Raw genomic sequence first — 12,800 nt, forward strand, 5'->3', positions numbered from 1 at the left:
AGTTGAAACGAACCAAAATGCAGTCACATGACATATTTCCTAAACTGCTTTTCGATTGGTCAGAATTTACGTGCAGGAAAATTCCAAAGGAAGAGGAAAAGCCAGCAAACAACACAACTATGGAGAGACGACTGCGCAGGCTGGTTCTGTCACTGGCCATAATCTATTACATTGTTTGTATACACCACAACATGCAAACAATACATTTCTATAATGAAGCGAGGATGCGGCTTGAAAACAACGCTCTAATGCACTGCAAATGGCAAGTGTGCATCGCTCGTCGTCTCAAGCGGAGGCGTGCATTAATTTTGAAAGTTGGGACCAAAATATGGTCATCAGACCAAATTTCCATTAGGCTCCGCACCTCCTCACGACTCCAAGTTTGTCCGCGAGCTGCCATGCTAAAGTGCAAACTGTCAACAAACACTTCCTCATCCCATAACGCACAGCGCAGCTGACTACGGCAGCTGGTTTAGTCCAAAAATGATCAGTACTTTTTGCAGTTGGGTCTGTTTGAGGTCGGATCACGTTCTCACCACAAACGAACCGCTCCAGAGTTCGTTTGAAAGCGTACCAAGACCACCTCTTCAAGGAAGTCTCGGTACGCTTGTTTGGTCCGCTTTTGGTGTGCACCCGAGTGCGATTGCTGCTTTCACACCTGACCAAACGAACCGCACCAAAGGGGAAAACGAACTCTAGTACGATTCAATCGAACTAAATGAGGCAGGTGTGAAAGCACCCTAAGACACTAGGTGCGACCCTTTTGGACCATGCTCCTGGCATGCCGATAATTTTTTCCATCGCTAAACTAGCACAAGTGGATTCGGACATGCCCTAATTGCACCTGCGCCATGCGCTTCAGACCATGAGCTCAAATCGTTAAAATAGGGCCCTATATATATTCAGATCATTACAATAAAACTATATCACTATATCATTTCAGGGTTGGTCAATGACAGCAAAGCGACTCATTCAGGATTCCCTTATGATGATCAAATTGTTATGAAACACAAATTAAATGTATACAAAACTCACAGACATGGTCTAAATTATGGCTCAAACTGGATATGAGAGACAATCCTCAGGTCAAGACCTGATTAAGACATGCTAAAATCACCTCTCACCCCCCACTGAGCAGTCTCAGCTCATTTTCCACTGCCATTCCACTCACACACACACACCGCATCCGCTCACGGCGCAACAACGTGTCAGTAATAATCACACACTCTTAATCCCACTAGACCATTATTCTATCCGACACTTTAATCTGAGAACGATAGCATTAGATCTAAATATACTCCAATTTAATCTACGGTTCCATTCAGAGCCACAAGCACCCTACATAAAGAGTCAGTTTTCAAGGCAAGTGATATCTGATTTTTAATTTATTGGTAGTTTTCTGTTGTTGGTGGCTGCATCGTTCATAGGTCTTATTTCACTAGGAAAACATGAATGTGATTTCCTGAGTCGCTCTCCAGTGTGGCACATTGAACAGAAGGAACGAAATAAAGAAGTGTGGAGTGGCATCTCTGAGTGTTCCTGCTGAGGAAACATCCCAGGTTTAATCACAGCTGAGCTCTGACAGACGGCGAAATCCAAAACCCCCAGAAGCGCACAGGTGAGAGTCCAGAAGGGAGGCCACGGTAAACCCAACATCACTCTTCCTGAGAGAGCTAAAAGTGTGCACTGCTGGCGCCCCAAGAATTCAGAGCATTCGGCCTCTCTGAGATTCCCGTGTCAACGGATCAGATGAGAGAAGAGAAAGGAGAAGGGAACTATGGGGAAAGAGAACCAAGACAAAAATGCGAGAGAAAATATACACAAGGGCTAATAGTCAGATGGTCATTATCACGAAATAAACGCGATTTGATTCACGCTGAAAGGGTTTATTTTGTGATAATGACCAGTTGACTGTACTTAACCCCTCTTTTTTTCCCATGGCTACCAACCAAATAAACACAACTGATTGAAATACTGACCAACATTGATTTGAGTTGAAATTATTTTATAATGCGAGAACAAAATACAGGATATTTAAACTAGCACAGCTGTGTAGAAAATCGGTTGCCTGGGACAATATACAAAAATATTTTTACGCAGAATGCAGTGAATGACCAATCACAATCAAGTAGGCCAATTCCAAAAGAGCTGTTTTTAGTTTCACCTATAGTTTGTCCCCTCAAACGAATAAACACATCATTAAGTGAGAATCCATATGGAGTTGTCCGTGTATGTGCGCAAGTACGACACACTTCATCCTCACCAGGTGTCCACATAAACATCAATCTCCTGCATCTGCGGACAGACCAGCAGTAAATCCCATGGAACACACAAACAGACAGACACACACACACAATGTCCCAAAATGAGAAATGAGGACCACCCATGTGACTTCTGATATGCAGATGCACATTTAAATCTCCCGTGTTGGACACATCTGACTGGATGATCATCCAGTGCCAATAAACAGGAAATCTTCCCAAACATAAAAGCGCTATCATCATTCACTCACTCCATGTCATTCTAAACCCGTATGAACTAAAGGAATAATCAAGACAAATTATTTTAAGAAACACTTCAAGTAGTCAAGGTTGATTTTAGGATAATTTTTAAAAGAATTAAAACATTTGGAGCAAAAATGCTAGGGTTATACATTTCATCCAACGAATATGAATATGAATATGAAAATACTTACAGCATAAAGAAAATTAAGGATTTTGCATTGCAGCAATGATGATTCTCATTGCATTCTAAAGACTGTAAATGTAATTAAAATGGCAGCAAAATATTTTTTTTTACTTAAAATATTACAATGGTAATATATTACAAATTAAATGTAAATATTTTTTACCATTTCATTTCTTATAGTTACTTTTTTCTTTTTTAAAGCTATGGTATTTTGTTTAGCATATTGCAGTACAACAAATATTAAAATGATCCTTTGCAATGTAAATACATAATATTTCCTGTATTACAGTATTGAGAATGGGGGTGAGGTGATTAATTATCATTCTAAAAACAATAATAGAGATTCCATGCCTCTGGCAGAGAGCTTCATTATATCGCAGCACTCAGAAGCCTCTCCCTCTATCCACGGTCACGCTGAACCGGCTGACCTGAAACTCGTGTGAAAGGGCGTGATAATCCGCTGACCTCACTCGGAGCGCTCGCAGTGCATGCTCCGGTTTTTGAGGGGGTTTTTTTTAGGTCCAGCTGCTGCCCATGTCCTGATGAGATGCAAACGGGCTGCATTACGATGCAGCTGCACGGATTAGAGCAGAGGTTTGTGGAGAAGAGTCAAGACATCATCATATCATCACTCCAGATTAATGAACCATCCCGGAACCGTGTCAGATGCACTGAATGTGGGACAATGGTGTTGAGCAACCAAAATTGCTGGTGATTTTCCCCTGTTTTAGAGCTGTCCTGTGCAGGCAAGCAGAATCTGATCTGTGCATGAAGCGGCTCAAAGCAATTGTTTTGTTTAATCTGCAGCAGAATCAATATATTTTTCTGAACAGGACTGTTATTCAAATGAGTTTTGAATTACTTTGAACTGATTCATGGAAATTAATAAAAAAGACATACTCTAAAGCAATTTTTGCTACTGGTGTTTTATAAAAAAAAAAGCATTAAAATCTTAACTTTCCTATGCATAAAAATCACAAGACCACAATTAAATGGCCACATTTAAATGCACACTGACAACACACCAATATTGCTTTATATTTATATATTATAGGAATAAAAAAAATATGATTAGATGTTCTAGAAAGTGCCCTGTGATTGGAAGGACTCTTAGGGGCCAGTAAGTCTGCACTACTTATCTTTACTCAGGGGAGCTATTTTAATACAGGACTATGACCTGCTCCATTTTGTGCGTGGAGGGCAGGGACACCCTCACAGGGTTAACGGTCTCACAGTCTCGAATGCCAAAGGCCCTCAAAGTGAATTGGAGCCTCCAGTGTTGCAAGACAGTGTTTTCCTGAAATCCGAACAGCCTCTGAGGAAATGGCATAGATGGAAAGAAAGAGAAAGAGAGCTAGAAAATAAGAAAGAGGGACTCTTCCAAATGGCTCTTTTCCCCTTATCATCCATCTGTCTATTCATCCTTATCAGATCTCCTCTTGAGATCCTCATGTAGTCGCAATGCCAGGTTTGAATGATCATTACCCCTCTCAAATACAATGCGTCCAGTGTTCCTCCTATAAAAGCGGATACTTAAAGGCCTGGAGAACAAATCACTCTCGACTGACTTCATTTCAAATGACCTGATTTTACATGACAGCACAGAACTGTTTATAGAGATCGGATGACATCAGACACATTAGAGGGAGATCACGGACCGCAGAAATAAAAAACGAACGCTCAATAGCGCAGCTACAGAAATGAAGTCCCATCTTTTAAATAAAAGAGCCAATGAAAAAAAGATTTACTCTAGAACATGTATGTGCATTAGCTGGAAAAACACCTGGAAATATTTTTGTGTGTTGTGGTGTAGCTACCTAGATATATGGCTCCGCTGGTAAAAAATAACTATTCCCGCTTGCTCATAACCTGTCCATATGCAGTTCGGTTTTCATCATGTAAATGCTGTTTCCCTTGCTGGCAGACACATGCTTAATGGTCTTAGCACACTAATTATAGTGTATTAAGGCTATATTTGTTATTGTTGTATTGGGTGTAATAGTCAATGAGACGTGTAATGTTCACCACCTCTTTGGCCGAAACCGACATCTCAAAGTAGTTATTTTACGGAATTAAAAATTATATTTGTGGGCAACTATGAATGCCACATGTTTGGCATATAGAGGTTAACCACATAAGTAAAAACAAGCTGAGACTGACTGGTATGGGGCTCCCTGGTTTTGTCCAGCTTCCAAGATTCGATTCTGATGAAAATGCAGGTCACCTAAAAACTGAGATGTTACTTGAAGAACAAATATAAAAACTTCTAAATGTGCCCACTTGTATTTTTAAATGTAAAAAGTATGTGTACATTGTGAAAACAGTAAACTGCGTCACTCAAACACATGACAATCATCTATGGAATATTTCAGAACATCTGCGTGGGCTTTCAAAGCAATCTATAAATGGGTAGCTCCGCCCCCAAACTCACACCACTGAAGGAAAGCCACTACCAATTTTTCTGACTGGCTGACACATTTTTGGGTTGGCTTTTTCTCATTGGCTTTAAAAATGTAATAAAGTCGGCACCAATAGCCTTGTAGGCAGTGCGCTGACATATATCGCTGTTGCGCTTCGGGCGACCTGAGTTCGAGTCCCGGCTCGTGGACCTTTCCCGATCCTGTCCCCCTCTCTCTCTCTCTCCCACTTCGCTTCCTGTCTACCTACTGTCCTATCATAATAAATCTTATAAAAGTGTCAGTCCTATCATAATAAATCTTATAAAATCTATAAAAGTAATAAATCTGCTTATATATGGCATAAAACTAGGATGTACATGTTGCCATCTGCTACCTTTCACAATTCAATAAATAAATAAATACAGAAATGACCACCGGACTGTTAACCCAATCTACCCATAATTCATTCGTCACCTGGCTCAAATGTCAGTCTTCTCAAACAGGCTTCATTAGCAGCAAAAACAACAAACCTCAGCAGAAAGTTTACTCTGATTCTGTGCCAAGATGAATTTAAACCCGATGTCACCTGTACAATACCATTTACCTGAGCCAAACTGAAACAGGCGGCATATTTCACGTGCATGTCTTTAAAAGCTTTGAAGTCAACTTTGAGCTCTGGTATTGCGTCCCAACAGTGTGAGCTCAACGGTTCCGCCTATGAATTCTCCAAGCGCGAGAACTTAGAGATTTTAGGACATCACTCTTTTACACTTATCCAGACACGTTAACTTACTCTAATCAGTCCCAGACACTTTTAGAAAAGCAGCAATGCTGACATCAGATTAGCAAGTTAAGCCAAACCCAGTCAAAGCACCCAGTGGGGTGTGCGTGTGTCCGTATAGTTGAAGGGGGTCAGAACCCCTGGAGGGAGGCTGGCGACACAGACTCCTACGGCTCTAAATCAATTGTGCATGCTGGGTCACCTTTCAATGTTGGGGACAAGACGTGGAATTAAATCTCACATTCAAACAGCGTCAATTTACATTAAATGAGCCGTGATTGTGGTCGATAACCCCCCTTGGCTTATGCATTTAATACGACTGAAAACGGGCATCTGGATGCAGTCAACGGTTTGATTGATCATCACTGAATCAGTGTCATCCCATTTACCATGGTAATCCATTTCTACACAGACCAAACAGGATTGGGTTTCTCCCAAAACTGATATGGAAAAGGTACCACATCTGCCATTGGTTTAAAAACCCTCACCGTTGGCATCATGGGATATTTTCCCGGGGGAAACAACCTTGACGAAGTTCAACACAAGTGGAAGGAAGTTGCAAAGCTCAAAGAACAATTAAGATGTTTTTGATTTACTCTCCAAGTGGGGTGGAACCGCTTTACTAGAAAGGTGAGCTGCTCTCGTGTGTGTGTGTGTGTGTGTGTGTGTGTGTGTGTGTGTGTGTGTGTGTGTGTGTGTGTGTGTGTGTGTGTGTGTGTGGTGGTGGGGGGTTCACAACTCTTGACCCCTAAAGTGGGTTGACAGAGCAATTCGATTTAAGGCGTCACAGAAAGTCGGACATACGACTAACAGAGCAACAAATATGAGCATCAAATGTGTGTTCAGTTTGGCATGCTATACTTCCGTCACGGAGTTCCTGAGAATAATAGCACTGTAAAGTGGAAAACCTGATAACGTATCTAAGAGCAGTCGACGTATTGACACAGCTAACTTAGACGGGTTGGGTTTCAGATCTTCAAAGCTTTGAGAACTATTCAAGGAAAGTTTTAGAGAAACGCTTCAACGATCATATAATGCACACAGACTGAACTCAGTCTAAAAACGGGCATGGGTTTGACAATAATTAGCACATTCCTGTGTGTGCTGTGAGGTGTTATGGGGCGAAAACAGTAGGCCTGCAGTTTGGGGTGGACGGCAGGTGCTGTCTTATGATGAGGTTTGCAGTCGCTCTCCAAAACCAATTAAAAGCGCTAAATGCGAGTTTGGCTGGAGAGCTCTGCGACCGCAGAATCCAAATATCGCTGCAAGTAAGCAACGAATCAGCTTTTTTCTAAAGAGAGCCCACAAAATGACAAATCCATGACCCTTTCAACCATAACCACATTAGATCCTGTTGGTAGCAAGCAATATTTGATATGTACAATTTACACATCATGGAGCTAAAAGACTGCGTCATGTGAAGAGGCGGGGTTCTAGCACAGCACAGCTTCATGAAGTAAAGCGATTCCTGAGCCTGGGCCAATATTTGAAATCCTTCAAAAATGACTGGATCTACAAACACGCTCAGTGGAGTGTTAAATCCGTCTTGATTAAAGCAGAAAAAAGCCTTGAATAACGAACTGTGCCGGGCGGCTTTCATAATTAAGTCCACCAGCACATTCGGGTCTGGGAAACAGAGGGTTTGGCAAACAGGGGAATTGTGTGGTCCCTTCTCTGAAATGGCTAATCGCAGGATGGATCTCAAGCAGTGCAGACCTGGGGCATAATCGATGTGCATGGCTGATCTAGACAATTTAACTCTACAAGAAGAACAAAAAAATTCCCAAGATGCAGCCTGGCCAATTGAACTCTCAAAAATAAAGCTTCTTTAATGGTTTTTGCAACACATTAGGTTCAGCGAGAAACATTTTTCACTGTATAAGGATCTTTTGGTTAAAAAGTCTCAAAGAAATTCTGCTGAATCCATTATGCTACCTTAAAGAACCTTTCAGTGAACAGTTCTTAAAAGAACCATAATTTTTTTTAGTGTGAACATTTTATATAAATCGAAACTTATTTCCGCTGTAAATTGTGTTTGTGCAACATTCCATGGATGTTAAAGAGTGTACATTATTGTTTTTCAGATCAAAATGGAGCTGTCTTTTAAATAAAAAGGTTCTCTTATGGAATCAGGGTGCAAAAACATTTTAAGAAGCTTTATTTGTAAAAAAAATAAATAAGTGTGAATCTGTGAGAGAGTGTTCAGGCCCTGTGCTAAAACACTAGGCTCATCTGCCATAATTTCATCACCAACTTCTCACATCTCCCGTTTTGCATCTGCTATTGATTATTTCAGAAATGTGTGTGTTAAAAACATACTACCGAAATAACTGAGACGGCATGTTCAGCTTTCTGTAAATTTCTCTGACCTGTGTTGAAGTTTCGGAATGATTGTTTCTTCAACTCTTGTTTGTGTCTTTAATTACTGACACCGAATGAAAGTGGACGCAGATGGGTGAAAAAAAAAACAACTACGACGTTTGGCGGGAAAGCCATTAAGAACAACACGGAGGTTTTTTTTTTAACTTATTCGGCGTGTGGTTAAACTGGAGAATCCGTCTACGCTGTGAATTTCCCACCGAACCTAAAGCATTTATCAACTCATCAATTTCAGTCATGAAAACCAGAAGGTAGCATTTGAGAAAAGTATACTCCAGAACGTTCACACGGTTCCTCCAAACCACAGCCCACACAAATGGAGCTGCGATCCCTGAAAGCAAACCAGAAGCAAATCAAGAGAAAGCCAAACAGAAATGCTCTCTTACCTTTGAAGGACAAGAAGACCCTGGGGGCGTTCTGAGGTTCGCTGTCCAAACCCAACGTCATGACAGATAGAGCCAGGAGAACCTGGACTGACCAAGGACTGCCCAACAACATGGTGCATCCGTTGAAGTCCGAAAGACACAACTGCAGAGGCCACTGGGGAAAGTAAACACGGAATTGTAAATTATGTGACTTCATATACAGCTTTCCAAAGGTGAAGCATGGCACAGACAAATATAAAAAAGTTAATTTCTTTAGGTTACTGACTGTATGACTGTAGGGTGAATATTCCAGTGCAAAATTATGTGATTTACACACTAAACACTGCAAAAAAAGTGCTGTAACTGCACTGCTCTGTATTTAAATCACTGCCATTCTTCAAAGCACAAACACGCCTCTTTTCAATGCAAATTAGGTTGATAGTTTGCACCTTATTCACAAAAGTCACAGCTGCTTTCATTTAGCTATATCTGCATACAAAGCAGATAGCAACCTTTTGAAGAAATTATAATTTTATAATTAAACATTTTAAAGAAATATCTGTGTACATTTTCTAGTGATGATCACAACATATCAAATGAAGACCAAAAGATTTTCCCTATAGTTCACCCAAAAATTATAATTGTCATTTAGGCCTGTCACGATAACTACTTTTTGTTTCACGATATATCGTCCCAGAAATAATTGCGATAAACGATATTATTGTCATTTTAAGCCACTGAATATATAATCCTCCTAATATAAGACCTACACACTTTCAAATGACAACCTTTTAATTCTTTAGATCATGGAAATTAAGATTTAAAAATATATTATCCTACATAAAAATAAAAAAATTGAATAAATAGTGAATAAACATTTTCCCTTGTGAAACGGCTTTAACACTCGTCATTCTGCATTGACATGTATATGTGCACCGGAACAGGGGTTTGCGGCTTTGAAATCGAGTCCATTTGGGCTTATTCTTCCAAACTGTCAGTAGTTGTCAGGAAAACACTATAACGCCTCAAATGGCGCCTTTTTTCACCTGTCGATAAACGCTCCGTGTCCGAGAACCACTTTCCCCTCCGTCACGGAAAACATACAAGATGACAGCACAATCGAGTAAAATGTTGGTGACATTCATTATCATGTAAACATAATGGGTGATATATTGCATCACAAAAAATTATTGAGGTCATGTACATATATTGTGCGATATATCGATATATTGATTATTGCGACAGGCTTATTGTCATTACTTACTCACCCTCAAGTTGTTCCAAACCTGTATGAGTTTCTTTGTTCTGTTGAACACACAATATATTTTAAAGAATGTTGGTAACCAGACAGTTGACGGCACCCATTGACTTCCATAGTAGAAAAAAAAAAAAATGTGGCTACTGTCAACTGTCTGGTTGAAGTGTTCAATTTTGGGTGAACTATCCCCTTAAGGTCAAAGCAAAAGCCAATGTTTAATCTGAAATCTTGTTCGCCTGTATGTATTCTAGTTTTACCTCTGGCTTAATAAGAGAAGCTAAGAGGCCCTTCACAGTAAACATTCCGCCAAAAAATAAGGGTTTGGTTACATTTGTTTGAAACGTACAGCAAAGGGATATTCCCCAAGGGAGTATGTTGACAAACCCCACTGCTGCCACATAGTCTATCTTTTTCACATGGGCAGGAACAAGGCTGCCACCCATAGAGGGGCTGCACTCATGTTCCTCAGTGGCGGAGTGACATAACCTTAAAAACTTAAATCTGTGCAGATATCGACAATACTGTTCCCAAACCCTATTGACATCGATCACAAGTGCATATGCGTTTTTTTAAGGAGGAGCAAACATTTCAGAACAGAAAAGTAGTTCTGGCGGAAGACGATCTGTCCAAGAAAGTGCTGCCTGGCCGCAGAGCGTTTATGAGTGGAAGCAGCTGTTTAAACCTCAGCTATTTGCAGGCAATTTGTTAACTGTCCGGCTGTTTATCTAAATTCTCTGCCTCTTTACCTCACACAAGCCAGTGAAATTAAACAACAATTATATGAACACAAGTGCACACAGACACAGTTGGAGGCAAGCAATTATGGATACAACCTCACAAATACACTGAAAGAATGGATCAATACACGGACCACAAAATATATGGCTTTTTATCACATCAGTCAAAATATTATGGGAAAAATAGTGGGATAGCGAGAAACATTCACTCTCATTCAGTTTACTTTTTGATGTATAAAAAGTTCAAGGAAATCCCACACGCTATCGATACTTGCAGAAGATATAAACTTTTTATTAGCAACGTTGCATGACCATCATCAGGTTTTTTGATTTATACATTTGTTTAAATCCCACTTAAGGAGGACTGTGATTTATTTATTAACTAACTATAATAAAAAAAATTGACATGTATTAACTGACTGAATCAATTCTAATGACAAATATAAAATTTAGAAAACATAGATTAATTAAATATATGAATAGAACACAATTCATAAAATGGTCTCTTCTGCTACTCATAACTCATCAAAGTCAGATTTGGCTTGTAAATCCAGCCTTGGTACACATTGCAAGTTGTCAACATTTGTAAAGACTTATGAATGATCCACAAGATGACTGCTCTCACTTATTTTTATGCAACTCTTGCTTTCTGCACGTTGTTACCCCATTAAGCACTACAGTATCTATATCTGCATTTACGGTGTTTGTTAATGCTAGTTTGTGAAATTGTTACGGTGTTTGTTTTGTCAAGACATGCTCTATGGCCCCTGGAGACGTTGTATTTTGTTTCTTTTTCCTGCAACCCAGCAGAGAAATGAAAATAAACTACTTTGACTCGGTCTTAAATGCCTATTGTGCTGATATATACACAGGAGCTCTCAGTGTATGGTTAACTTATTTTAGAAAAACACTGGGAAACAGCAAGAAATGAGATGTGCAAAGCAATTTCGTCTCGGAGTGGAGAGTAAAATAAGTGACAATGCAAAGAATTATACAAGGTTATTTAGTGTACATACTTCCATATGAATGTGTGGGGAGTAATGCAACTTCAGAGTATGTGTTATTCTTAATCTATCCAACATTGACATGAAATGTCAAGTCCTTTGAAAATGAAATTACTTCACTTCAATACATGTGTTTAGGACCATATTACATTAAGTGGAATATCACCAATGGATACATTAAAAAAATAGAATATTATATTAAGAAATACAAGAATTTGCATTTTACATTATGGAGGGGGGAACAAAATAGTAAACATTTCTGCCAACACTGACTGTTATACTGGGAAATAATTATTAAGACAACCATTTTATAGGAGTCTGCATTCATTTGAAGTTTTAAGGAATTTAGAAATCAAATCTAAACGTTTAAATGGTCCTCATAATAAAATAGTAGTGTTGAGAAGATGAAAACAAAAGAAATTCGTGCAAGCTAATGTTTACCTGCTTTCTCCAAACTGCCCAAAAGGAACTTTGAGCTCAACTCAAAGAGTGAATCCAGTAAATGCCTGAGTTCTCGTGTATGTTCGTGTGTTTATGTCCCAGGTCCTGCAGGTACAGTCCTTATCTCTCTGAACACCTGAGCGCGGTGTGCCTCTTCTCTATTATAGTGTTCATCTGGCACAGTTGTTATAAAATCCCGTTTGATATCGCGCTAAAGAAGCGGAAAAGCCACCTGACAACTCCGAGAACAGCTTCAGCGCTGTGACTGCCTGTCTGAATAGCTCCAAACACAAGCGCACTCCTGCTCGCACTCATTCGCTCGCCTCAAATGCTGCCCAAACAGCTTGGCAGGTGGATGCATTGTCGCTCATTTGCATGCGACACGCCCACGGGGCGGGGATTTACCTTGGAGCACCGCCCCCTTCAGCGAGAGCCGCTGTGATTATCTTCAACTCACTCACTGACTGTCAAGCGGTCCACTTGTGACCACTGTGAGTGCGATTACATTCATGTTTCATTAGGTGGAGTAAACTCAGTGAGTATTCACAATAACTAGATATGAAGTGCAATTACTGTGTGGAACGCTATATTTGTGTATTTGTTACAACATTGTTGTAGGCTATGGTGACATTCTGTAGTTCATAACCCTCTTAAAAACATGTTGAATAGCACAGTAAAACTACAATATAGCATACGTTCAGACACGAGTCAACTAAAGGTTGAATTATGTTCTGAAAGACGATATATT

At 39.9% G+C, this 12,800-nt stretch overlaps 1 protein-coding gene across 2 annotated transcripts in view; it reads right to left on the reverse strand.

Annotated features, from left to right (window-relative positions):
• sema3fb (sema domain, immunoglobulin domain (Ig), short basic domain, secreted, (semaphorin) 3Fb) overlaps nt 1-12,385 on the reverse strand; it is a 76,163-nt gene extending 63,778 nt beyond the window's left edge. Inside the window, exons 1-2 of one of the 2 annotated variants that reach the window (XM_079844773.1) lie at nt 12,053-12,385; nt 8,634-8,787 (exon numbers count right to left, since the gene is read on the reverse strand). In XM_079844773.1, coding sequence (XP_079700899.1) covers nt 8,634-8,745 — 112 coding nt within the window. In that variant the 5' untranslated portion in view covers nt 8,746-8,787; nt 12,053-12,385. The remainder of the gene's footprint in view (nt 1-8,633; nt 8,788-12,052) is intronic. The other variant, XM_079844772.1, reaches the window with a different exon arrangement.
• Between the last annotated feature and the right edge of the window lie 415 nt (nt 12,386-12,800).

Source organism: Gobio gobio, assembly GCF_949357685.1.
Source record: "Gobio gobio genome assembly, chromosome: 19".
NCBI classification, from domain to species: Eukaryota; Metazoa; Chordata; class Actinopteri; order Cypriniformes; family Gobionidae; genus Gobio; species Gobio gobio.